This window comes from Opisthocomus hoazin, chromosome 2 (assembly GCF_030867145.1).
Source record: "Opisthocomus hoazin isolate bOpiHoa1 chromosome 2, bOpiHoa1.hap1, whole genome shotgun sequence".
Taxonomy (NCBI): Eukaryota; Metazoa; Chordata; class Aves; order Opisthocomiformes; family Opisthocomidae; genus Opisthocomus; species Opisthocomus hoazin.
Genome location: NC_134415.1, coordinates 61,612,662 through 61,639,369, shown reverse-complemented (window position 1 = coordinate 61,639,369; position 26,708 = coordinate 61,612,662). Strand labels below are relative to the sequence as shown.

Sequence of the window (26,708 nt, the reverse complement as noted above, 5' to 3'; positions counted from 1 at the left end):
CTCTCAGGCACAAGGAAATGGAGCCATGCCAAAAGGCGTGCAGGTGTGTGAGCAAGTGACGTGCAGATTTACATCGTACTGTCTCAGTGGCGTCAGTAAAACAAAAAACTAAAATCCCCTCTACAATGCAAGTAATTGTGTATCTTTCACATGATTTTTATATTCCTTCAGTAGCCAGATAGCACGTTCATAAACATTAAAAAAATTGTCACGGTCCCACAGCAAGTCCAGTGTACATTGCTGCCTACCCATACTGGTCAGGCTGGTGCATCAAGGGAGCCTGAGCGTTGCCATAGCTGGGGTGCTGTGAAGAAAACATGGGGCGTCCGCCAGGCCCAGACTGGCTGGGATAAGCAGGCAACCTAATGTATTGTGGCCTAAAGCAGAACAAAAGAACAGCTTCTATGGATTTGCTCTGTATCACAAACACGAGTTACTGTCAAGTACATTCCTTCCACTTGCAAATACGGAGGACTTGCAGGAATAGCCAAAAGCCATTGCACTTTCTCCCCTACAGTTGACTTAAGATCAAAGAGCAAAACAGTGTGCTTGCAAGCCCCTGGCATCAGAGGGGTGTGACAGGTTTTGCTCAATTCGCAGTTTATAAATAGCCCTTTTGCCAGTATACGTGATAGCCATTCAATGACTGCACAGCCCTTCCACAGGTGTTGGATCACTGGAATGGGCAGTACGTGACGAAAAGGCTCTGAAATGGTGCAGTTTGCCCAGGCAAAGCTAGAAACCAAATCCCGTTTTACAAGAGGAAGGTGTGAGATAGGAGGGGTAATCATTTAACCTAGTTTTTCATCAAACACCACACACTATGCCCAAAGTGTAAGCTGAATCACAAATACTTTCCGCTTAACACAAAGTCTTTTCTTGCTGTAAAGTCCAACAAACATGAGCTTTCCCTTTCATTACATCATTATAATGAAGTGTTCCTGCAGCTGCAGTGATGGCCCATTTATTCCTTTGTGCCTGACCTATCAGCTTATAGCCTAAACCAGACAGACAGCAGCAGACTTCTGTAAATCCTACTAGACAAGTCCGTTAAAAAAACCAACACAAGCTAGAGACTGCTGGTTCACAGATATCTGCTTGAGTACGGTCTATTTTAAGGGAGTGTGGTTCTATTACACTGAACAGGAACATGAAGTACACTAAATTTACGGTTATTGTCTTAAAAGTTTGCTATTGCTTATCACTACAAGCCACCTGCCTTCCAAACTTGCAAAACAAGAAAGCAACAGATACAAGGACACACTAGCTTCCTATTTCTAGACCGCCTTGGAATTAGAGCAACTCCAGTGTCCAGAAATGGTCTTGAATGACAAATACTTGAATGCCTATATGTGTGTCTGTGTATGCACATGCATAAATAAATGCAGGATGCTTAATACACACATACGCATATAAACATGCTTACCAGAAGACTGCAACCAGCTCAAATGTAATGGAACTTCTCGTAACAGAAAAAGATAATAAATACACCAGGAGTTATTTGAGTCCAGGGAAATGTGGAAATTACTTCATCTGAAAAATTTCCCAGAAAGTGTGATTTCGCTGCAAGTATTCAGGCATCTTAAGAATAACCACGGACAGAAAAGTGCCTTTTCCATAGTCTATGCACAAACAGCAACATGCAGTTATGCCGCCCAAAGGGGAGACAAGAAGAGAGATGATGGCTCCAACCTCTACAACCCTGTTTGCACCTTCTCTCTTACGGATGCATAGGTGGCAGATACCAACTCCAGATAACTACAGATTGGTTTTATGCCTCCTTCTGCCTTTCCCTTCCAGCTGCTCCCCTCAGCCTGCACTCCTCTCCCTCTCTGCACGCCTCACGCATCCCCCCATGCTCACAACATGGGCAGTAAATTCAAGAATCGATGGGCAGCTTCATAAGCTTCCTTACTCCCTGGCAGGGGCAAGCTGCTAAGGACACGTTGGCCCTCTCTCTACCAGAGATCGAAAATACTTCTCCAGCTAATTATTTTTAAGTTGCAGAGGGCATGTTTTTGACTCCTAATGTCACTGCAACCCTGTGGGTTCTCCTAAAGCCTACAGTGCCAAGAACCAAACTGGAAGTGGCCATCACCTCCATTGTCACAGCTGCTTTTCAAGAGGATAATTCAAACACACGACACCATGCTTTCCCCTTACGTTTAAGAGGAAGCAACTCTTCTTCCCACACGTCATCTCCTCCCAGGGACAGGGGCACAGACACAACACGTAGAAATGCACATACATACACCTACACAGCGCCATTACTTCAGAAATGACAACAAGAACATTCCTATTCGTTTAACTCCTTTCACCTGGACGCATACCTGCTCTGAGCGGAGTTTGCAGCAGCCTGCATCACTGCAGCAGCCGCCTCCTGTGCCTTACGGTTCACAGTTGGCATGGGTGGGCCCATCCCGGGGCCTCCCTGCTGAGACATGCCAGGAGAATTGGGGGTCATACTGCTCATGTTTCCAGGAAACGGTCTGCTCTGCATCCCAGCTGATGGCATCCGTCCCAGGGGCATGGTGCCGCAAGGCTGGCTTGGCCCCTGTCCATGCATCTGACTGTTGGCGTTTATACCCATGCCGGGTCCTGGGCCACTGTAACTTGTGTTGGGCACGCCGCTGTACGTCGGTGGTCTGGAGTAGTTTCCTGAACAAAATGATAAAAAGCACAGAGAAAAACATCAAACTGTTGAGCAAATATTTCTATTTAGGAAGTCAGCAGCTGCAGAACATACACATGTGAACTAAAGTGAACCATGCTGGCCTCAAGGTCAGAACAACTTTTTCACCATGAGGACAGACAAGCAGTGGAATAAGCTGCCCAAGGAGGTTGTACAGACTCCCTCCTTGGAGGTTTTCAAGACCCAGTTGGATAAAGCCATGAGGAACCTGCTCTGATCTTACATCCAGCCCCAATTTGAATACGAGGTCAGCCAAGAACAACTCCTGAGCACCCTTCCAACCTGAATGATCCTATGAACCTGATTTTCATGCACCCTCAAACATTTTCTGCCTAATATACGTCACGAGGCAACAGCAAATGCAGAAAAGCACAGCCTCCAGAGGGTTAACAACATAGCACACAGGACAAAGCTGCCTTATGCAGTAGAGAGACACGTGGCATGTAAGAAACCCATTACATAAGCTCAAGGGAGAATCTTAGTTTTGAAATTTCATGTTCTCATTCTTCATCTTTCTGCAATTTCAGCGACAGGCTATTCTGGCTGGCTTCTTGCTCCTAACTGTTCTGCCCGTTTGTGTCAGAGATCCTTTGGCATGGATTGGTGAGGACGGCTGCCAGGCCCCGAGAAACATTCCCGCTCCCTCCTGCCCTACCCTGCCTTCCTGGTAAGTTCAGTTTGACTATGTCAGCGGAAGTGGTGGTAGCTTACAGCTCACCTCCTCTGGGTAAACTAGCATTATAAGAGTAATCAGCAATAGCACAAAGATGCTAATCTAAACAGGTGCCTTATGCAGGATGGCATGGAAACCCAGCTGACCCCAGTCTACGTTGTCACTGGAGCAAACTGCTCCGCTTGCAGCAGCTTAACTCATTTGAGTGCCGACTTTCCTATCGTGTTGAAAACTCAAGAAAAAGTGAGTGTACAGCATTCAGTGTTACAGAAACAAAGCCAAGCAGCATGAGAAAGAGAAAAAAAAAGATAAAGATATGATAAAAAAGTATTTTAGGAAACAGATCACATTACTTCAGCCATCAGTTTTGACTTGTCTTTATTTCCATCTCATCCAGATTAGTGGAAACGCAACCCATTCCCTCCCCGTGGGATGCCACAGAGCTGAGTTTCCTGACTGCTTTCAGATATTCCCACGCTCATTCAAAGGCAGCAGCCCTTGGACTCTTCCTCTGAACGTGGAGATCAGCCACGTCTCTCCTCAGGCCTCAGCTACCAGGCAGAGGAGTTGGTGGCATGCAACTCCTGTTTGTATTTAAAATAAATATATTCATCCATCATTTGAATGCACACATAATTAATCCATACGCTCCTGCTGCTGTGCTTTGGCTAATCCTCCCCTCCTCCCCACCTGGTAACTGACTCACTCTGCTACAAGTTCTCCTCAGCAAGAACGTGTGAGACCTACACTTGCCAAGGAAATGGAGCAACAATTCTCTCCTGTTTCAGAAACCAAGTTTCTGCCTGGGGCCCTCCACAGAAGGATCCCCAATATGCGGTTCAATAGAGATGAAAGGCTCCAGATTCAGTTTTCCGCTGACTTGAGACTGACCCATTGCTTCTCTTCCTCCTCTAGGCTCGGCCGCTGGCAGCCACCTATCTTCTGTTCAGCGAGCCATCGTCCCTAGGCAGAGTTCTGGTTGCTGAGACCTGCTTAAGCCACACTTCTGATCCAGCGTATGTGATCATAATCTGAAGGGTTCACCAGTTCCACGCTGCTCTGCTTAGTGTTGCAGGTGTGACATAACCTGGATGTTGCTCTGGTCTTCCAGTTGCTTTGTGCATGAAAAACGTAATGCAGCAAGATGCCGTATATGCGCACTCAAAGTTTACGCACAGCCAGTTAACACGGTTTATGTACATGCTACCAGAAACACCACTTCCCAAAGTCAAGCAAATTCCCTCCCTGGACTAGACGACCTGATATCCATAATCACCGGGAGCTACTGTCAGTCCAATTTACATAAAGCCAATTTGTTTTGTCAGTTAGGGTCTACAAAGTGCGGTTCAGCAGGGTGCTTGGAGAAGCAAACACCAATGCTAAATACTATTGCTGTTTTGATGCTATTTTGAACAGGGACAAAAAATCTCTTCTTTCATATTTTGGCTTCTCCAGTGTAAGTACAACAGAAAAACCAGTGGAATCTTCTCCACAAAAATATGTGGCTCAGTTAAAATAACTCCTAATCATTCATCTCCAGGGATACATGTCCAAGAGCACAGGGAAGTGGTATCCTTTCAGTAAGGAAAACAAGTTTCAATGTTTTTTCCACATTTTTTTTTCCCCTCAGCATTTCCTCAATACCTCAAGTACCAGCTATTCTTATACCTTTCCCAGACCACAAAAAAAAGGCAAAATAAAAGCCAACTAAAATACAAGAGGAATTGCCAGGAATGAGGAGTGCAATCTTATTTCCATGTTTCTCTAATAGATTAGTAATTTGTTGGCAGTGGCTTTGACAGAAAACAGATGGATGCAGCATTAAACACAATGAATGCAGCAGATGCTAGGCCAGCCCACATCAGCTGGACGTGTCAGGCAGCCAAGTCCAGGAGCCCACACTTTTCAAGTGGGTACAAGCCTGGCAACAGCGGCTGTGCAATACTGCTGAACAACTCCTCCCCTCCGTATCTGAGGGATTTTTGATTCGAGCTCCCCCTCGGCAGAGTAGAATTGTACCCAGAGTGCCGACATCTCAAATGCCCGAGAAAAAACAAAGGAGTCAATGGAATCAGAAAGAAAAAAAACGGTGTGAAGAAGATAAAATATAAAAAAGCCTACCAACAACCTGCCAAAGACAGATGTTCATACTCACTGCTGAAACTCTGGTCCACTTTGTCCAGGTTTGCTGAACAAAGTGCTCTGATACTTTGCCATTTCTAGGCAAGCTGAAGAGGGGGAAAATTGGGAACTACCTGTTAGTTTTGCTCTCTGCTTTTGAGACATAGGTCAGATTCACAGTAGTAAAAACAGTATCTTAAAATAATTTTAGAATTTTTCACATGTGCACTTAACCATCAAATTTTTCTTGTAGAGATGACTTAAATGTACTGTTCTGAATTCCTCTGAAACTGTTTTACCTAGGGGACTTCGGTATATACAGTTGATACTTAAGGCTGAAGTCCACAGGCTGTTGCATATGTGGGTCTGGATTCGGAGGTCCAGACTGTCAATATGCACAGGGCATCTCATCTTTAAAATGATACCACTTCAATTAAAATCTAGGATTAAATCAGTGGGAACTAGATAGCAAAGTGCTTTTGTGAAACGAGTCCAACATTAAAGGTTACAAAGCTCAAATACTCAATTCATATTACTTTACCACGAACAAAATGGTGTTTAACTTACTATGAAGTTCTGGCATTGTGGTTCAAACATATTCAGTACTGGTTTCTCTCGTTGTTATACCGAAACAGAACAGTTTTACTGCTGAATTGAGAAGGAAAAGTTAGGGAGATGGGATGTATTTCTGACACATTTTACTGATCCACAGGAAGGTTTTCTCTGCCCCAGTCTAAAAGACCCAGCTGACTACAGCATCTGACTGCTCTCCAGAGTGCATTCAAGGGACATTTTGCTGTGGCAGCAGTTTGATGCTCGGGTCATAGACCAGAGCTTCATTAGCCCCCGAGCTAGATGTTGTCCAAATACAACCCAAAGAGCCTGTTTCTTTCAGTAACAACTTGCGTTCTTGCTCTGCTTTTCTTTTTCTTTTTCATTCTTGGGGACAGGAAACTGCTGGGATTCAATACAAAACTAAAACTAAAACTAATGTTCGGTAGTGCGTGCTCCTGTGCGTATCGCAGACACACAGATGTGTGGAGCCAAAGCCATTTTTTGTTTTTGTAGGAAATGGTTTCACTGGATTGGACTAGGTCCCCAGTACACAACTGCTTCCTGGAGAAATATATTCTGCTCTTATCGTAGATCTAAGTGTCATGTAAACACATGGAAACCAAATAAATCAACCATATGCATGAAATGGATCATTCCGCTCTCATGAACCGTGGGCTAACTCCTCCAACCCAAATTTACTGGTGTAGTCTTTACTATGATGAGCAATTCCACTGCAGAGAAAGAACACTAGCCTTGAGCAACGGTTTCGAGGACAGCACATAGTGAAATCTAGCATTCATACTAAAAGCTTAATGTCACAGAATACTGTGACACACACATAAAAATACAAGTAGCCCTGTCGAACTCAGCCTATGCTTAACAATATTCTGGAGGAAGGCCTGTGTGAACAAAACATGGAGAACAAATAAAATCCTTGAGAATTATTTTAGTTTAATAATTTAAGAACTCAGTTGCAACCCAGGTAATTTTTAATATATTTGTTATTTTGGTAATAAACGGCAAATGGGGTACATTATTATATATTCATCATTGCCGGTATATAATTGTGCTGTGTAAGAGGGTATGTTAAGAGATGCAATTGCAGATTACTTTCATTAAAAACGAAAAATGCTACAAAAAACTTAAATCCAGGTAAATACATGACTTTGAAACCTCACCATCTTCATCCCCAGATTTTATTAATGGTCACATTAGCCTGGTGAAAACGTAGTATTCTTCTGCTCTGTTTGTTAACTGTGGAGCTGAAAGTCTGCAGGGCCCTAATTTTACGAGGACCACGGCATGGGATCACCGGTACTCTCCAAGAGCTGGCAGAAGAACACGCTTTTCATCCATCACACTATTCACCAGACCCTTCTGAAACTGCCTGTTAATGACAATGATGCTCATTTTCTTCCTGCCCCTCAAGTTCACTTTTTAATAGCCCTTTTCTTCCTGACCGCGACCCATAAAATCATTACATAGGCACTTTCATCTACAGAGAGAGGAAAAGAACTGCTGAACTCAAGCAAAAAAGAAAGTAGTATTCGGCGTGTTACTTAAATGCATTGATTTAGTACAAAAACCTTTCCATTCAATCAGTGTGGATGGCTAATGTTTTACTGCACTTGACACCCACTATTCCCATGGTTCGGAATTTCAGCAGCAGCAGTACAGCTGGAAGTCAGGATAGCACATCATAAATCCACTGGATTTTTACCAGTTAAGCTAGTTGCTCACTGTGCAGATAAAAATAAGCACTTGGACAGCATTTTATGGCCACAAAGTGCTTTCCAAATAAAAGGAAAGAACCAGTCACCTGGATTTAGGTAATTAATCTTCACACATGGCTATAAGGCACTACTAGCCCCATTTTACAGTTAAGGAAAGCGAAGCAGAGAAATTAATTTACTTGCCTAAGTTGAAAGATGGTGCAAAAGGCAGAGCCAAATTTAGAAACCGGGAAATCTTGGCTTGTAGCCCTGTGCTCAGAACACTACAACAAACGTGACCCAGAGATGAAACAGAAAGGAACACTGCGCAGGGCAGCAAGGCTCCCTGACAACAAACATCAGAACTAGTTCTCAGAAACTTCGGAGACCAAAATAACCATCCTTGCTTGCATGGGCAAGCCACCGAGCCCTTACAGAATTTCCCATCACTGGCTCCAGTCCTTTTCGAGGATTTTAAGTAAGAAAGCAGTAGTAGGAAGTGCTGAAATAGAAAAGCTTCTTTATGTACCTCTAAAGAAAATACTGCCCCTTCTGTGGCTTGACTTCAAGTTCATTAAACCCCTAAACAGATGCATACTTTATAAAGGTTACTGATCAAAAGCAAGACAATAGACAAGTTCAAGGTTGTACGCAGTGAACTTCCAGGGGCAGAAATTGCGTATTCTATTTTTGTTTTAGTCCTCCAACGATTCTGTCAAACAAGCAAAATAAAAGGAACTGTCTCCCTCAGTCTGAAGGGTTAGTTAAGATTCACAAACCGTATGCATTAGAGCTCAATATTATATTCCCACAGTAGCCACTGTATTATTATGCTCATTAGAAGACTTTAACCCTCACAGTCACCACTCAATTTCAGATTGGCCTTGGGATTCCATCTAAGAAAAGAAGTCCTGTTTTGGGATCGGTGTTGTGACCCTTATTCCATGCCTGGTCGAACGCGGCCTCGTCGCAGAGATGACATGATTGAGCTCCTAAACAATGGCCCTGGCAACGCAACAGTTTCAGCATTTCCTTGCCCAATTTAAGGTCACTATTTTTATACAGAGAAAGGTGCTAATAAGAGTAGCAGCTCCTTCCACAAGGTGCAGCTCCACCTCTGAATGACAGTTTTGTTTGTTTAGTTTTTCTTGGGAAGGGTGTTGTGTGCATGTATTTTTTCAGCTTTGTTTCGTTTTGCAGAAATCATATACCTACCTACATACACTATATATATATATTGTACAAATATATATATATAAACTATCATACGTATTACCAGCAAGCATTTTACCTTGTGGTCCATACTGGCTCATCTGAGGCCCATAAGTACCACTTGAATTACTCTGCTGAAAGCTACCGATTCCGGGATGCACCTGGCCTCCAGGTGAGGGGTGTGGTGACATGGAAGGTCCAGTTTGCTGAGGTCCATACTGGGACATTTGGGGGTTCCTCTGTATGCCTGCCATAAAACCTAAAGGGAAAAAAGCGCCAAAGCAAAAATTAATACTCTAGTAACTGTTCTTTATTTAAGAAATCTTTGACATTAAAAAACCCCAATCCTCTTCAGTTATTTTCAGACTAAAGACACCCAGACAACTCCTATTGTTCATACAAACAGAAACAAATGCATCTCTGAGTCAGCAAAGCTATTTCAACAATTAAAACCTTTACACAAGTCTCAAAAACTTTTACTTGTAAAAGAAAGACAGGGCAGTCATGCTTAGTTACAAATGGCTGCTGATTTTAAAATTACAACAGTCTTTAGGAAAAAAAATTAAAGGCAATCACCTGCATTACCTAGTAAGTAGTAGGGAATTTGCCTGATGACTTATGGTGGGAGTATCATAACTTCCAAAATTATATGTTGCTACCAAAATGAATAGCTTCAGCATCTAGAAATCCACTGTGAATGCTCCTATTGCCCACAAACTCTGAGGATCTAAAAATTCCCTGTATGTGAAGACTGGTCACACCAGCCAGAAAAAAAAGCTGTTTCAGTGTGTATTTGTGCTCTAGGTCCTTCTTCTGGTCTGTCCCCAGCACACCTGTCCTGCATTCTCTCCTTTTTCCCTTTCGTAAATGCACTAATGAATCCCGATTTAATTTCAGGTTTGAACACTGCAGCAAGGGACCTAGTGAAATGCTATAAAATCTAGAAGGTTCATATAAAGGAACAGAAATAAGCCTATTAAACAGGAGAAGATGAGGGTTTTGTGGTGAGGTTTTTTAAGTTTTCATGAACTGGGAAAGGTCCTGCAGCCCTGCCCATGAAAGGTCTATGCAGGGATGCCGGCTTTCTAACATTTTACCCTGAAAGGTTTTAGGGCTGCTTTCAGTGTTGCAGAGGACGTGCTGATGAGTCAGCAAGGTCTGATTTCTGGAAGAAATTTGCTTTCTTTTCTCTTCTCCTTGCATACTAAATTTCGTCTTCCTGTTTCTCTGAGGCGAAAGGGGAGCGTGGTGAAGGACAGCGTCCGCTACGCTGCCGCCCATGCCCTGCGGGGCAGGAGACAAAAGGAAGGAAGAGAAGAGGAGAGAGAGGCGAAGACAAGCTGTGAAGACGGACAGGAATGGGTGAGCGACAGGAGGAGAGGGAGGTGGCAGAAGGACCCTTCTCCCAAAGGGCTGGGGAGTCCTCCCAGCGGTTAGCACCAAATGTCACACTGACCAAACGCTCCGCGCCTGATTCATGGAGAGAGGTATTTTTTGCTGAGCCACATGTAGACAGGCCATCAACCTCATAACTGAGAACACTGAGGTGCTACGGCTCCCGCGACCAAGCGGCACCGGGTCTCTCCACGGGGACCACAGCCTCAGCAAGCACAGCCCGGTAAGCTCCTCTCCCAGCGCCGCTGCTACTGATGCGGCGGGCGACAGCGGGTGGTCGACCTTCCTGCGGGCCGGCCTCCCTGTTTGCGCACCTGTTTGTGGCAAAGCGCTGTGCGACAGGGGACAGCGTCCACGACGCAGAAATGCAAGGCAGCGTGCACTCTACCAGAGATCAGCCTTCGAGTCCAAACACATGCAAACTGTTTCTGAGCCCTCCACGCATCTTTGCTACGTAGTGTACTTACCCACCCACTAAAACCCCACCACAGAGACAACAAGCTCAATGCCGCAGTTCATTAGGAGAAAAACCAGGAGCAGAGATGATCTTGCATCCCCTTGTGCCCAGTTCCTTCATGCTAAGAACAGCTCAAAACACAGCATGCTAAAACTCTAACAACTGCAAGGTTTCACAGACTATGCACAGAGTTTTCCTGATCTTTGTGCAAGCCCCAGGACAAGGGATTTGATGACACCTGAACTGCAGAGTCGGAGCCTGGCGCTGGCTCCGGAAGAAGCCGGACTGCAGGCTCCGGCGTGCGGCACAGCAAACTGCCAAGGGCGAAACGACAGCTTGGGAACTGGTCTGCCCTGCTCAGAAAACTCCCCACTTCTGCAAAGCAAAGCTCGTATGCCCTTCTCCACTTCGCTTTATTTTGAAACAGACCCCTCAATTCCTAAAATAGTTCCACTCTGCGCACAAATCTTATTACAAAGCCTACGTCTTCTGCCGACAGTGCTGTAACTAATTTAGAAACCTAATACAATCGTACGTCTGTATGAAATAAACGCTCGCATTCCCGACACACATACACCATATATATCACACTCGTGGGATCCATTTCAATGAAAAATTTTGTACTGGTCACGCTAAGTTTTTTATTATAAAGATAGTAAAGTTACTCCTGTATCTAGTAGAGAAGTGAGGGTTTTCTGTTCGCCATGGGCCTTTTAATCTATATGAGATAACTTTCTGAACGTTGTGCTAGTGATAAAGGTTTTTCAGCCCAGTTATTATCACAGGCAGTACTTTTCTTAACACCATTAGGACGGATGACACATTGAAAAGCTATTGTTGGTATGGGTTGTAGCAACTTCCAGTAGTGGTGCTGAGGGACTGCTGGTTGTTGAATCTAATGGAGAACATGGACTAACGTCTAATGCACAACATGGAGAATATCAGTTTTAGCCAGCTCTGCTGTTGTCAGAAGGATTCCTGAAGGGACTACAGTAATAAGTGAAATAAATGTTTCCACTCAAATGACCTCTTCTTCAGAAAACTTTTCCCAGTCTGTTTCTGACGCTGTGGAGTGGACTGCTTGGCTATGTGTACAGTCATAAATAACACACGCTGGCACCATTCCCTGGCCTGGGGAGCGGTGTGGCCTGCTTGTGTCCACCCAGCTAAACCTTCCCCCTCAGTTCTGGTAGCCCAATCTGTATGACTCCTGTGCACAGTCCCTTGTTCTGCCTCGTCTGTGTCTGGGGCTGTGGCTCAGGGAGTGCTCACAGGCATTGGCCAAAACCATGCCGTGGGGCACAGCAGCAATTCAACAGCATAGATAACTGGGTGATGCTACTCAAACTCATACTCTGGCCGTAGTTTACAGAGATATTGATTAACACAACAAGAATGGAACAGACTCCTTAACAGCTTGTAACACGAGGCGTGAGTTTCATCATTCCAGAGTGAGTGAGATCCCTCTCAAATGAGGCTGGCTTTGCTATTTTCTCTTGAGCATGGACAGGTAAAGAGTTAAGGAAAAGGAAACCTGAAATTCAGGAAGAATATCTGTGCCATATCATCTTCAATCACTGTAAGGTACGTTGAAGCACGGCCTTAAAATAGGACATGCTGCAACTTCTTTCCAGAGAGCAGAGGAGTCATTTCAGCTACAGACGTGATGTGGAGAAGAAGGTCAGATCAGGTCCTTACTGTGATCTGGATTCCACTACAACAAAGAGGAGTCTATCCTCATCCACCTCCGTGAGAGCCCAGTGAACACTCAGAGATCGTGAGAGCCCAGTGAACACTCAGAGATCGGTGCATGAGTTTGAAGTGTTTCAAGTATTTGCAGAAAGCTCAGCTGTCTTAGAGAGACAATGGGTTCCTGGTCAAGATGTTAACATTCTTGCATCGTAAAGAGAAAACAACATCAATTCTAGAAATCTTATCAGAAATGAAAGGGAGCAGCTGGCATACATTCATTTTTCCTTATTTACACGCATTTTCCCTAGTGTTCAACTTCATTTTATAACCGATACAGAAAGAAATAAATTTTCTTTCCAGAAAATTAGATCTGAGATAAAGTTTGCTTTTGTAAAGAAGGGAAGCAGGATTACATTAGAGCTGCACTGGGGTAAAGGCAGTGGAGTGATTAAACAGCGAGACTGCATCTGACATGTCAGCCTCTGTGACAGCAAGGTGGGGGTTTTTGTCTTTTAAATAAACTGCTAAGAAACAGCTATGAGTTAAGACTATAAAAATTGTAATGGCAACATGCTCAGTAAACAAATCTACTCCCTTCCCTTAATATTAGTGATAAAAGAGGTACAGATGATGCTTTACTTGCCATCACAACAAGAGACTTCTTACGAAAAGACCACTTGAGTGGATTTTGGCAAACTAAGCTATTTCAGGAGTAGCTGAATAAAGTGAACCTGCCAGAAGTATTCTCTTCGTTCTTAGTTACTCTTTATACTACATTTACGTACCTAAAGAACGGTTGTCTTTATTAGAATCCAGCTTAAAGTTGTAGAGTCATCTTTGCCTTTTTTTTAGTTCTAAATGAAGAGTAGCACACTATTAACAATTAGCACACCTTAACTATAATAAAATATGTTTGCATATTCAAATAGAACATACATACAAGGTTTAAAAATGGCCAGGCAGCAGTATATTTTTCTTCTTTATTTTTTTTTAGCAAAATACAGAAAAAAATATAAAATAGGTAATGCCTATGATGGAAGTGTTTCTGCTCCTTTGATAAAGGAAAAGACAAAAACGAAGCTTCTGTTGTCCTATACATTACTAACAGCCAGTAATTATACATCATATAGTTAATGCCATTTATGATGCCTTTCATTTAAAATCTCGGGTTTCCCTTATGCATATGTATACACAAAACAGATACACAACAGCAAGTCACAAAAGCTTCATGAAATTATGCACTAAGGTTGTCTTAATTACATTTGCACACTGACCTATACAAAATGATCTGTTTGTTGAATACTATCTCCTTAGCACTAACCACGAGAAACACCGCCGAATGTGCTGGGTGTTGCTGTAAAATCTGAATGGATTCTTTTGATATTTTAAGTCTTGGCTTGAATATGAAAACATCTTTCCAGGATAGCAGGAGCTCAAACACAAAGGAAGTGACTGCAAAGTAACAAGTTCTTGCGTATCAGCTGACGGGCAGCAACTGCCTGCTGGCACACACTTAACCCACGGTCAGTGAGAGGTCTTTTGATTTAGCCAGGAGTAGTGCATTGATTTTTGTCAATGAATTAAACCTGAAAACATGTGGAACACTTACTCCTTTTAAGCTCAGGAAAACCTTGGAGTTTACAGCGATGGCAGATCATCATTAAATTAAACACTTGATAAATAAAAAATGAGGAAAGATGCAACTTGCAACGGTACTTTGTAAAAAAGAACTTATGCAAGAAAAAATACATCAGGCTATCGCTCTTTCCAGAGAGGCATGGTTAGTGGCAGAGCGCGGGACCAAAACAATCAAGGAACCCTTCTGAGTAAGGAATAAGGAAGTTCCCCTCAGTCAAGAGCAGAGGCTAAAGAAGGGGCTAGACAGGCTTATTACTCTGAAAATCATGGAATAAGAAAAGCAGAAACAGATTGGATGCATTGCTTAAACATCAAATAATGAGAGAAAAATAACAAAATTATCTACTTACAAATCAGCTCAAAGAAATAACATTTGTGCAAAGATATATTTTCCACTACCTACAAAGGAAAAACTTGTGTGTGCGGTGAATCACACAAATTTCCAGTGCTCCGTACGTTAGCAAGGCACTGGCCAGTACCCTTGAGAAAAAAGAGCAAATGTTTGCACACCCATGACACAGTTTTTGGCAGACTTTCCTTCCTCAGACAGCCATTCGGGCTGCATTCGCTATCTCAGGATTTTCACCAGAGAATACAACAGAACTGAGACAGATCTCAAGCGGCGACTCCCAAATGTAGCTCATCCATGAGTAAACAACCCTGAGACAGAAGTGGCAGGCTAAAGCAAAACAAACCCCAATATTCTGTGCAGTTGACATAGTAAAATTCGGCAACCTGTTAGCACAGCAGGATGCTCAGGACCATCACAGTCGGGCTGAAATTCTCCCCAGCCCACCCGTCTCAGACGGCAAGGACAGCTCACAAAGTCTGGGGACTGGTGAGCCATGTCTGGGTTTTCGCCCAGCTAAACATGTCCTCAGTCAGCATCTCAGAGCTCTGCGAGGAAACATCCAACAGCGCAAGTGCCACACGCTAACGAAGTGCTTTAGTAATTGAAACAGTCTGTTACTCTCCCATAAGCCTGACATACCGGGACCCTAAACATGCACCGAGGTTATCTGCACAGACTGTCTACGGTACTGGAACAAACATTTGAAGACAACGGTGTGGTCAAGCCTGGAGATGAGCAGGCTATGGACTGTAGGAGCTAAGAAAATACCGCTGTGCCCTTGCTTATGGGGGGCCAGCACTACTTGCTGTCACTGGCAAAGAATGGCATGGTACCTCCCTAAGGTGCTACTTTAAATACACATTAAAAAGGACACAGTGAGAGAGATACAGATACTGGAAAAAATCTAAGCAGTCAAAAATTTTATACAAGTTTAAACAAATAATGGCAATAAGGTTTGATCCATGTACCAGAATACAACCCAAGTAAATAAAGTGAAACCATGTGGGTGGCATAAGAAAACTGGCCTCTGGAGCAAGCAAGCACAAGATTTCTTTACATTCTTTCTTCAGCTCTTATTCTCACTTTCCAGAAGCCAGCCTTACTAAAATATGCCCAGCTGTACTGGTGACAGCACACATGAAACCTACATTTGTCATATACGAAACATCTGACTCAGTGACGCACAGGACAGGGTGATGGGTTGGTGAGCATGAGTAGATCAGCTTGCAGTGTAAACCTCATTTAGATGATGCAAATACTAATTCTCAATATTCCTGCCCAGTTAATTGGCTGGTTATAAAAGAAAAAAAGAATCAAATAAATCGCACACCTTCACAAACAGATGGCAAACAAGATTCTGATCCGTATTTAGCACAGCTATGCTACAGCACTGCACCAATACAGTGTCTTTGGATGGCTCTGGTGCGAACCCGTTAAATGTGTCCCAAGCAGCAGCACTGACATGGGTAATGCTTAGGTACTGAATACATCAGGTCTTTGCTAATATCCCTGGTACTGAGTGAACACTTCTACTGATAAGCAACTTGGGCAACTGAAGAGTAGCAACATAAAAAAAAAAATGTACTGAGACCACTGCCATAGGAGTAATCAAGAGGCTTTTTCTTTGCCGTCTACCAAGAAGGCTAATAAACTTCTTGATAAGTTTTTTACTCATATAAAACCTAAAGAAAGATTTTAAAATCCTCATTTCTTTTTTCAGTCGCAATCTATTTTTCAAAAAAGTCCCAAAGAGTTTTTAGGAGGAAGTTCTTTGTTTCCCCATCAACCACACACCTCACCGCCCCTAATTTCTAGACTGAGCTCTTTCTTCAGCCCACCTTGTTGTCTTCTCCAAGTCCATCAGGGTGCCATGAAAAACATCCAAAGATCTCTGGGCCAGAGTAACAGTGACATTGTTTCCCTTTGGTACCTGGACAATTTCACACTGGCGTCTGCCAACATCTGCAGAACGACCACCACATTTCTTCACACCCATTCAACAAGGGATGTTTTTTTGCTTATGTGCAATAGCAGTTATGGAAAACATCACCTTAGTAAAATCGGGGCTTCCTGCAAAGATCACTGCAGTATTTCTCCTTTCCACAAAAGGATCAATGCTCTGTTTAAGAAAAAGCACTTTTTTTTTCTAAAGGGTTTTCTTATTATGCTTTAATATGAATCTTGCAGTCTCCTCACTGTTTATTTGTCTGACTGCTTCTCTTCACAATGTGAATAGCTTTGGGGAAGATGGAAACTAATGACCTAGCTAAGGTTTTAACCCAGACCCCCTAGTGTTTTACCAGCTGTGCTATTAGGTTAACTGGCTGAATCTCCTCTGCTTCTCTCTCTGATATTACAAAACCCAGTCTATGTATAGCATGCAATAATGTTTAAATTTTTCCTACCCCTAAACCTCCCTCTGCTACTGCCTAGCCTTGAAATTCATATAATCTATCATTGATAAATTAGAATCTGGGGAAGGATCAGACAGATTACCCAGATGGTAGCTGGGGAAGAAATATCCAACCTTTCCTAATGCAAACCTTGCGTAACGCTCTCTGATGTAAATTTTAAGTGCTATATTGAGGGCAGAGAAGGAAAGACATTTGTGGAGATGTTCATGCAGAGACAGACCAAAAAAACATTGGTCACCCACCATCTTATATGTAATTTATTACTGTAACATGCCTTATGCAAGATGCTTTTACTGCGGTGCTCAGAAAATCAGGGTAACAGTGAATTGCAGTACAAAAGCACCCCACCCCGCCCTGCCAACTGCCCCCGAAACGACTCCTCAATTTCAGTAGGTAGCTTGGGCTGCTGGTCTGAGTAGCAACATGAAAACCTTTAGGAGACTGCTTGCTTTATACAATCAACATTTGTCTTAAGTTTCCCTAATAACATGCATACTTATGAAAATCACGGAGGAGAGCAAAGAATGAACGGCATTTTTCAATGTGTAATGCGCAAGGCCTGCAGGCTTAAGGGTCTAAATTTCAGGTTTGAAAAATTTACCCTCCCTAGAGAATCCTGTTCAAAGGTTCCACGGATCAACTCAGATCTTCTTTTTAATGCAATAAATATATTGAATACCATGAAATATATATGGATTTTGTGGACAAGACTAAAATACACACGATGTGCCTTTTCTGTCTTGCAGACACATAAAATAAATCGTAATTTTTTTCAGAAATACAAAATCAGTGTGTTGTCCTCAATCCCAAAATTCCTTCGTCTCAGTCTTATTTTACCATGAATTATGACTCAACTGGTTCTGCCCTTTCTTGATTTGCAGCTGCTCCCTGACGAGTGTTTATTCTGCAGCCTTTTGGGATGGCAAGAACCATCCAGTGTTAGCTATTAATATATACATTATATAGATTTCAGCTCACTGTCCTATATATTAACTTAAAAAGACATAAAGGGTCTTAGATCAGAAGCTCTTTATTTTTAGAGAAGCTTCATAAAAAGCTTAACTTAGGTACTGAGGGAGCAGAGTGTCCTGGAAATGATGGTGCTGTTGAACAGGCAGACCACAGACGGCTCCCGGTTTACAGGCCATGATGGGAAGCTGTCCCAGGGACAGGGATCATACCCAGGAACTTCACATCAAGCCTGGCGACAGGAACATCGACTGTGTCACTTTGTCAAGTTCTTCATCACTGACTGCTTGTGGCTTCTCTCGCTCCTTAAGCCCAGAGGCAGGGAATCTGACGGCTGCCTAATGAAGTCAGTGGAAACTTTTCTATTGAGAAGTCTCTCTGCTGGCAACTATATAAACTCTCTCAGAATAATTCAATTCTACTCCCTAATCTCAAAAAGAGAATCCCCAATTTAGTTTAAAAAATGAAATAAAGATTCATCCCCAAGTATAACAAGATTTAACATCAGCAAGAAGAAAGCAATGACCAGCTGCTAGTATACAAAATGTACTTGTGAGGCCTGACTCTGGGTTTTGATTGTACAGATATTATTATCTACTTCAAATCCTACTTCTGCAGTTTTGCTCTCTCGCAGCGTGGCTTATGACATGTAAATCATATCTTTTCCTCCTTTGGTTATTCTTGCAGATGGCCAATACTACCGTATATTTAGTGTAGGCCACAACTAATCAGATCAACCTAAAGCTGAGACTGGCTGGTATATGTTTGAAATCCAAGTACAGACTGAAAACAGCGTCCTGAAATGGCGACCAATTTCGTTTAGAATTAATCTGGTTTGGCAGACTAACTTAATTTCTGATACTTCTGCGCACGAAAAGCAGGTCTTCCCGCAACGCTCAAGAGACAAACAGGCACAAAACTACTCACTCCCACAGCTCGGAGTAACAAACAGTAACCTTTTATCCCAAAGATCTTGATTACTAATCAAAGTAGACGTATTGTAATCTTTTTTGTTGTCCATTGCTACATGATGTAGTACAATACAAATAGGCAGAAAAATGGGGGGCTTGGGTGCTACGGCAATTAAAATAGCAAAGAAAACCGTGTGTATACATTTCAAAAACCGGCTCGTCAGACCAACTTTCAGTGCACTACACTCCCACTTTTACAATCAAATTAAAAATAGTGGTAAAAACCAATGATGGCCTGATCCTTTTTAAAGACTGTTGGTAAGTTTAGTACTCACTAAACTGAGAAACTAACATCACTTTTTGAGTCACCAAAGAAGTTTAGTGCACAGCTCTACTGCATGGTTCTGTGTTCACGTACAGATCAGCTCTGTATGTTCCCATGTGTCCTGTTCCTATTTCACCACGTGACTTGAGACAGAAAAGAGATGTTTTACAGAGCCAGCCTTGCGATGAAATAACTTTTCGTAAAGACGTGTGACGGTTTCAACTAAAACCTGCTTTTCCTCCTTGCATGACATACTTTTCTGGCTGTTGAGGGCACAGTTCCTCTAACCCCGGTTTTGCAGGCATGAAGATTTCCTTGCAGCCTGGCACGGTGTTCCTGCGCACCAGCTGGAGCTCAGCTCCTCCACGTTGACCCACTTGGAGAACGCTCTGTGGAGAAGAGGCACTCGAACGTACCTGTGGCTTTGCACTCAGTGCATGTCTCAAGCATCTTTCTTAAGAGCCTGAAACACTTCAGTCTACATCAAGTAAACTTATTACCAAGTCTGATTTAACCTTAAGTGGTGTCATCGTTAACATGGCAAGCAGAAGAATTTTAATGACAAGAATCATTTTATTCTCTAGCTCCTCGGTGCTCTGAATAGATCCCAAACCCCCAAATGAGAGCAGAAAACGTATTCTCAGGGAAAAAGCCTTTTTAAGATCTAAAAGCAAACTACAGTATCTTTTTTGCTGCAATAAGAAATCTTTGATCTATTTTCTTCCTTCTCGTTTCTTTTTTTAAGAAAATAGATTTCAGGGAAAAAAATCTCTGTCATCGAATGTCATTATTAAGCCATAAATCTGACTGGGAATTGTAGGTGCAAAACACTGGATTGCAGTGATTCTGCATCTTCCACACAAACAAAAAACATTTATATTTATTTAGAAGAAAAGACACAACAGTGGAATTTATGTGATGACTGCATACAAATCAGCATGCCCAGAAAACAGTTAAAAGGGAGAAAAATACCTATATGAAACCTAATGGGCAAATTAGGAAATTGTAGTTACAGGAATTCAGTTGCTACTTAGTGTTTATAGGGAAGCACAAAGAGAACACCAAAATGCCTGATCACATCCCATCTGTTACTGCCTCTTGCTGGATAACATCTTGACTGCCAAAAAAGCTATTTAAATTTACTACATTGCAGCTATTGATAAATATCACTTCTGCAAAGATCTAATACTAAATAAGGACTAGATCTGAGGATAAAGCTCACGAGCAGTTGTGTCAGTAGGATCCAAATTTTGCTCAGTATAACACCTGTACTCCTACAAGCCTGCAGTTTCTTACTCCCTGTCCACGACCGTGGTATGTTTTTAATAGAGCATACACTGTACAATAATCCTCAAAATCTGGATCATGTCAACAACAGAAAGAAATGAAGCTAGAACAGAAAGAACAACATAAAGAAAAAAGAAAAGGTACTGGGAGGAGGTGATGGAGAGGAGGAAGGCTACTATTCAACAATTTTGGAGGTGCTTACTCCAGGCACTTTCCACATAGATCTGACAGGCACAGAATGGTGCCATGAAACTGCCTCCAGCAATAGAATACATTTTCCAGCACATCACAGCAGCTGCAACGGCATCAATTCTGCTTGCAATCCATGTCCAAACAGAAAAGTTCTCAGTGGTCCTATTTCAGCATATCTCAAGGACTAATTAAATCCTCATTACTATCTTCTAATTATTCCAGTGCTCTGGGATTTCACTGAGCAAGTCCCCAATGGTGCATTAGATGAAAAGGGTTAAATAACCTGTGTTGATTTTGAGACTCCAGATCTATTTCAGACCTTTAGCATATCATCAGCATTATCATGAATATTTAACTGCGCACCGCTGTGAAAATTATAAGGGGAAAACAATTAAAGATTTTTTAAAAATTAATTCTGACCCATATACATTTGCACTAATAAATAAGGCTTCTTTAAGTATCCCCATTATGAGAGTGCTTGCTAGAGTAATAACGTGAAGTCATTAACTGTTTCCATTAAATTCAACGGTTTTCAGGAGCTCCCAATTCACTATTTTAATACAAGACTGAAACCCGACATGTACATATCCAACTGGATAAGCATGAAAAATGCTACTTAAAAGTAGGTAACTTTCCTAAGCTTTTTCAAAATTAGGTAAGGAACCATTCATTTCTGCAGGGGTAAAAGTCCCTATTTGAACATCATTGCGACACATATTGTCCTATTAGTGTTTGCATAGGTGAGTATTCCTCTATGCAGACGGACATCTCCACTAGGTTACAAACGTAAGAGTGGGAGTATAAACTAATGGCCAGGCTGGAAGGCTTCTTTTTCATGCTGCAGCCTCAGGAAACCAATTTAGGGGGTCAGTTTGGATATGCTGGGTTTCTATTTGATCCATACAAATAACTTCTGACGCACTGAGCAGTTTTGGCTACTAAGCACATCCTCAAAGTGTGGCTTCCAAAATCCAAACAGATGAGATAAGTAGGTACAGCTGAATATAGGGAACTCAAGCGACTGTGTACCTCAATTATTTGCCAAATGGTTATGACAGCTGTGGTAACACCGCTGCCCTACCTCTGGGGGCTGATGTAACTAAAGTTTCTAAAAAGCTTTGACTTTATTCAATAAACATGAAAAATCAAAACCCTACTTTAGATATAGTAAAGAAAAGTCTGGAGCAGCTGTATCAGAAACAAAGAGCAAACCACGCATCCCCTTTCTGCCCCAAAGCATTGCAAGTTTTAATGACTAGCTTAATTAGACTACATTTTCACGTGGCATCCCCAAGTAACGGTAATTGCCAGGATTCAGCAGCAGTTCAATGCACATGTAGGTGGGCGGGCATGGCTACTCCTGCTTCTCCAAGAGACTTCTGACCCCAGCCCTGCACAACCTGCTCCCTCTGTCTCCAGAGCTCTCCAGCTCCGACAGTCCATTACGATGTATGGGACATACTTCAAGTCCCAGCACTTTCAAGGACACGTGAGCTGAAACATAGCTTATGCACGTAAAAGTACATGCAATTTCTTATTGCCTAGGCAGACAGCACATGTAGGTAGAATTGGAAAAGTTTCACTGCCTGGGCATCAAACAGCCACGGCCAGTTACTGATTCTGGGACAAGAACAGAAGTGGGCTGCCTAGAACAGCATGCTCCATTTACTCTGAGACAGGTCCACATGTTCCACAGCTTGAGCAGGACATGAAAGATTTTCAAATTATTTTTAAAAATTAAGCATTTTTATGCCTATTACAAAAAGTATGAAATAAGCTATATAAAAAGCAAGCTGAGAGTACAGAAAATCCAACCCCCCAAGAAATTCCTATTACTGTACATATGTACCTACGTTACTACTCCCCTCCTTCCACATGCAGAATGTACATGTGAAAATATGCTCCTTGCTTCATGCTGCACTGTACATGACAGGGAATGTATAGCCTTAGGCAGGCAAACATAAAAATCTCAGCTGGGTGCTGAGTAACCATTGAAAGTAGGGTAAAATATAATCAAACACTTTCATAATAAAATAAATAAGTGTAAACTTAATGGTTCAAGGTAGTGGCTTAGCATCCAGAAGTGCTACAGCTCAGACTCCATCTGACAATCAAGTTTCACAATATCTGGTAAGTAACATTTTTTTTCAAGTACTGAGAGCAGAGGATCCTGCTCAAGAAATGATTAGTAGTCTTATGTTCATTCAATTCTCTCTAAACAAGGACAGAAATGTTACACAAAGTGCTAAAACAAACATTACCTTATCCTATGGAGAGTCTCTGGGTTTTTTGTTTTCATTGTCTGTATCATTTTTTCTTTTCTTTTTTTGGGAAGAAAGTGTATCAGTAAGCCAAGAGTTTAAATTACTGTAACAGATGCCTATGGATCAGGCGTCCTTAGCAGCAACGATTTTCTGCTCAGGTTTTTATCAGTAAATGACAAGCACCTTCCCTTTGAGTCCCCATCACTCCCCCTCCTTCCTTTCTTCAAGTTCAGTGGAAACCAGTTCAAGCAAGCAAAGGAATCAACTAACGTAACAGCCTTTTAAAAGGTGAAGTTTTCCATTTCAAAGGAGCCTCTAATCAATGGCAGGGCGCAAAAGGGAATGCACGCATGTTTATGCGCGTATAGCACAGACTTTAGAGCAGCTTTGGGGAACACGTTCTGCAAAATCAATACGACCTAGCTAGTAACAAATTTCATATCTGCTGTATGAAATAAATGGACTTCTCGTACAAGCTGGGTCACAAGGATCATGCATACTACACCAGATTTTGCATACGCAGAGTGCAAAAATTGCAACATTCCCAAATACATTTTCTCTACGAACATACCCACAATTCTCATCCCCCAGCACAAAGGAAGAACCAGACTAAATCAGTCTGTAAATTTTATTTCTCTCCCTGTTATTTACTTGTTTGACTTCCCAGTTATGGCAGCTGTTTTCTCTGTTTTCCTTTTGCATTCTCCTCTGCCTCCTCTGACCACACAATGATGCCCAGTTTTGTTCTACGGCAGCAACAGAGAGGTTCGATCCTTCCAGCTCTGTCAGATCTGCCTAACTCGCCCATCAAAGCCAGGTGAGGAACGTAGACTGCAGAAATAATTATTGCTGGGCAGTGTTAACGTTTTGCGCCAAGACCCAGTCGTGCCACTGGGAAAGTGGCATCTTTCTGCCACAAAGAGAGCACACATCTTTCTGAGACGCTTGGGTCTTCAAAGCCTCAACCTGATCCAGTCCCACTGCCTTGTGACATGCTATCCCACAAAACATCATACATTTGTATTGGGTACCAAGGCCATCCACTTTTCACCAAACACGTACATTACTCTAAAAATTTTTTAAGGGGAGAATAAGTCCCTGCACTAACAACCACGCACAAAGAATGACCTGAAAAGGAAACAAAACAAACGAGTTGAGTGTGGAGTTGTGTGTTTCATGTTCTCATTAATCAGTATTCCTGGTGGAGGGGACATCCAACACAGAAAACCAGCAAAAATTAAGACTCTCTCTCCTCTTCTTTGTGAGCCCTCTTAGTTCCTCCTGGATGCTATCCCAGAAATTTGTCATTCTGTGAGTTCAACTCGTTCCACTGTGAGAAAACTTGCAGTATTTATGGTATCCCCATATGGCGCTACTTGGAGTATTTCTGGTAGCAAGACATTTTAGGAGGGGCACTTCATAAATAACTCCATGTTTATCACAGTTATCATGTGTCTGTTTTGCAAGCTTGTTGCTGGCACATGTTAACCACTGCATGGACAGGATGCCCAGTTTACAGCAGTTGATTGTATGGCCATGCAACAAAGTTGTGAAAACTATCCATCATGAGCTACGGAGGAAGGAGGTGAAAGGAAAAGGGCTTAAAGTCTATAAATGGTAACAATTAAGAAAAAAAAAAGCTCAGTTTATTTTTGTGAGCACTTGCTAGGAAGCACCCTTTTAGAACAGGGCTGTTGCCTGCAAGGTTTTCCCTTGTAAGATTGCCAAATCTTTGAACTGTTTGACCTAATTAGTTGAGTTCCCTTAATATTGAAAGACATTTTTATTTCTAGAACTGGCTGGAGGACTAGCTATCATGTCCATGCAAAGGCATCAGAGATGAGAATTTTAAGAACAGCAGCAAAAGTGCAGTGCTCATAGCTAGCACTATTTCTATACATCTTAATTCTAAGATAAAGAAAAGTTGAATTCTCTAGGATACGAATCAAGTATTTACAGCAAACTGTCTTTATACTCTGGGCATTCACTATATTTTGAGAAAGCCCTGTTTCCAACTATATTTTGGTAAAACCTGCTATTCAATTGCTCTTTCCCCAGACAAGGAAAACCCCCCGAGCCTTTTACAATGAGGACTGTCATTATTTTCTCTGGGAAAAGAAAACAAATGCCAGGAAATCTCACATCGCTAATGTGCGACTGAACGTGAAGGCTGCATTTGGCACCAACTAGCAAAGCCCCAACACCTAACAAACCTCGGTCCTGTGGCATTGGTGACTGGCTCAGGGCAGGGTGGGAGCTGGATTCTGCCTGGCTGCCAGGAGGCTGCGGTGGCATCTGACTGCCTGTAACACACAGAGAAAAAAGGGAAAACAGACTTGCTTTTAACATTGCAATGCACAAACCCAAGCCTGCTGCATTTTTCAACCACTCAACATCAAAGAAAGTACCAGCTGCATAAGGTGAAGGCAGAGCTCAACAGGCCTAGCTTTTTAGCTTCTTCCAGTTTTTCTTCTACTTTTTCCCTTTTTTTTTTTTTGAAACCCATGGAGGAAACATGCATAAACATATTTAGCAACAGGCATGGCGAAATGTTCAATTTCGTATTGAGCGAGTTCCCAACCTCACCGACATGATCCAATTTATAGCTGCAAATCTCCTGACACATATTTCTGCTAGAGAGTTTAACAAAATCCAAGTCTGCTGAACAATAGGGCTCATCCTGCCGAGCTTAAACTGGCCTCCAGCCAGGCAGACATGGACTGCTGCCAAGAATATTGCCAATGAAAAATTCAGTCAATACAAAAATGACTAACAACAACAGTTTAAAAAGTATTTCAATGAATCAGTGGTTTTAATATTATTTGAATGTCCGTGTAGAATATGGGAATAAAGAATAATACGTAAGTGCACGTGGTGAAAGTGAAGCAAGTTTGAAAGAGATCAGACAGAAAAGGAGTATCCTATTATTCAAATAAAAGCAGAGGGAAGATATTTGCTTATTAAAATATCCATCCAGAACAGACAGACCCATTTTTATGGCCTCGTTCAAAAGACGCCCACACAGCTTACCCACGGCTGTCTACCCGCCCAAAGCAGCGCAGCCCTCCCAGCGCTCTCCGTGAGGCTCGGCACACCAAACGCTCCCTCCTCAGCATTACTGGAAAGCAAAGGTGCTGCTCATCGCCCTGACGCCAGCCGCTCCCTGGGTCACCACTCAACACCGTGCGGAGCAGGGATGGCCACGCTACCACCGTCCCTGGGCACGACATCCCAGCGGCCCTGAGCCTGCCGGACAGCCGGAGCAGGAGGGCCATCGCGGCTCGGCCCTCTCCTGGGACTCCTCTCTGCCGCTGGGCTGACGCCCGCCCGCCCGCCCTCGACAGCCCAAGCGGCTTGAAGACTACCTCGGGGGGTCAGGTGGCAAATACATCCTTTAAGCATTTAGACACTGCAGCGATGAGCGCGGTATAAATAGCAGCAGACAGATTTATAGCCTTCGTCCCCCGAAACTGCTCAGATTGTTTTCCGTTTGAAAGAAACGGAAAGGATAAAAACACAGGCTACAGGGTTTGTACCCTCTGAGACTCAGTTCCTCCTGCCCAGCAGCCGCCCCTCGGCAGCGGCGTGAGTGAGGGCCCGGTGGCCGGCCCTGGTGCCGGGATGGCGGGGGGCAGCCGGGATGGTGGGGGGCAGCCGGGATGGTGGGGGGCAGCTGGGGCTCCTCTTCCTCCAGAGTGATAAAGGGCCCCCGGTTGGGCTGCCCTTCATTTGGAGCGATGAAGGGCCCCAGGTTGGGCAGAAAGGCAGGAAAGCAAATGTGTGTGCTCTGCCCGGGCTGCTTCCCAGCGCCAACGCACCCCCTCTCAGCACCCCCTCTAAAGAAAGG

General features: G+C 42.9%; 1 protein-coding gene across 8 annotated transcripts in view; it reads right to left on the bottom strand.

The window, feature by feature from the left end:
* The window catches only part of ARID1B (AT-rich interaction domain 1B), a 330,840-nt gene that overhangs the window by 60,570 nt on the left and 243,562 nt on the right, over positions 1-26,708 (bottom strand). For 6 of the 8 annotated variants that reach the window (XM_075413854.1, XM_075413856.1, XM_075413849.1 and 3 more), the window contains 3 exons: positions 25,075-25,164; positions 9,045-9,224; positions 2,331-2,658 (listed from right to left, as the gene is read on the bottom strand). In XM_075413854.1, coding sequence (XP_075269969.1) covers positions 2,331-2,658; positions 9,045-9,224; positions 25,075-25,164 — 598 coding nt within the window. The remainder of the gene's footprint in view (positions 1-2,330; positions 2,659-9,044; positions 9,225-25,074; positions 25,165-26,708) is intronic. The other 2 variants (XM_075413850.1, XM_075413855.1) reach the window with 1 other exon arrangement.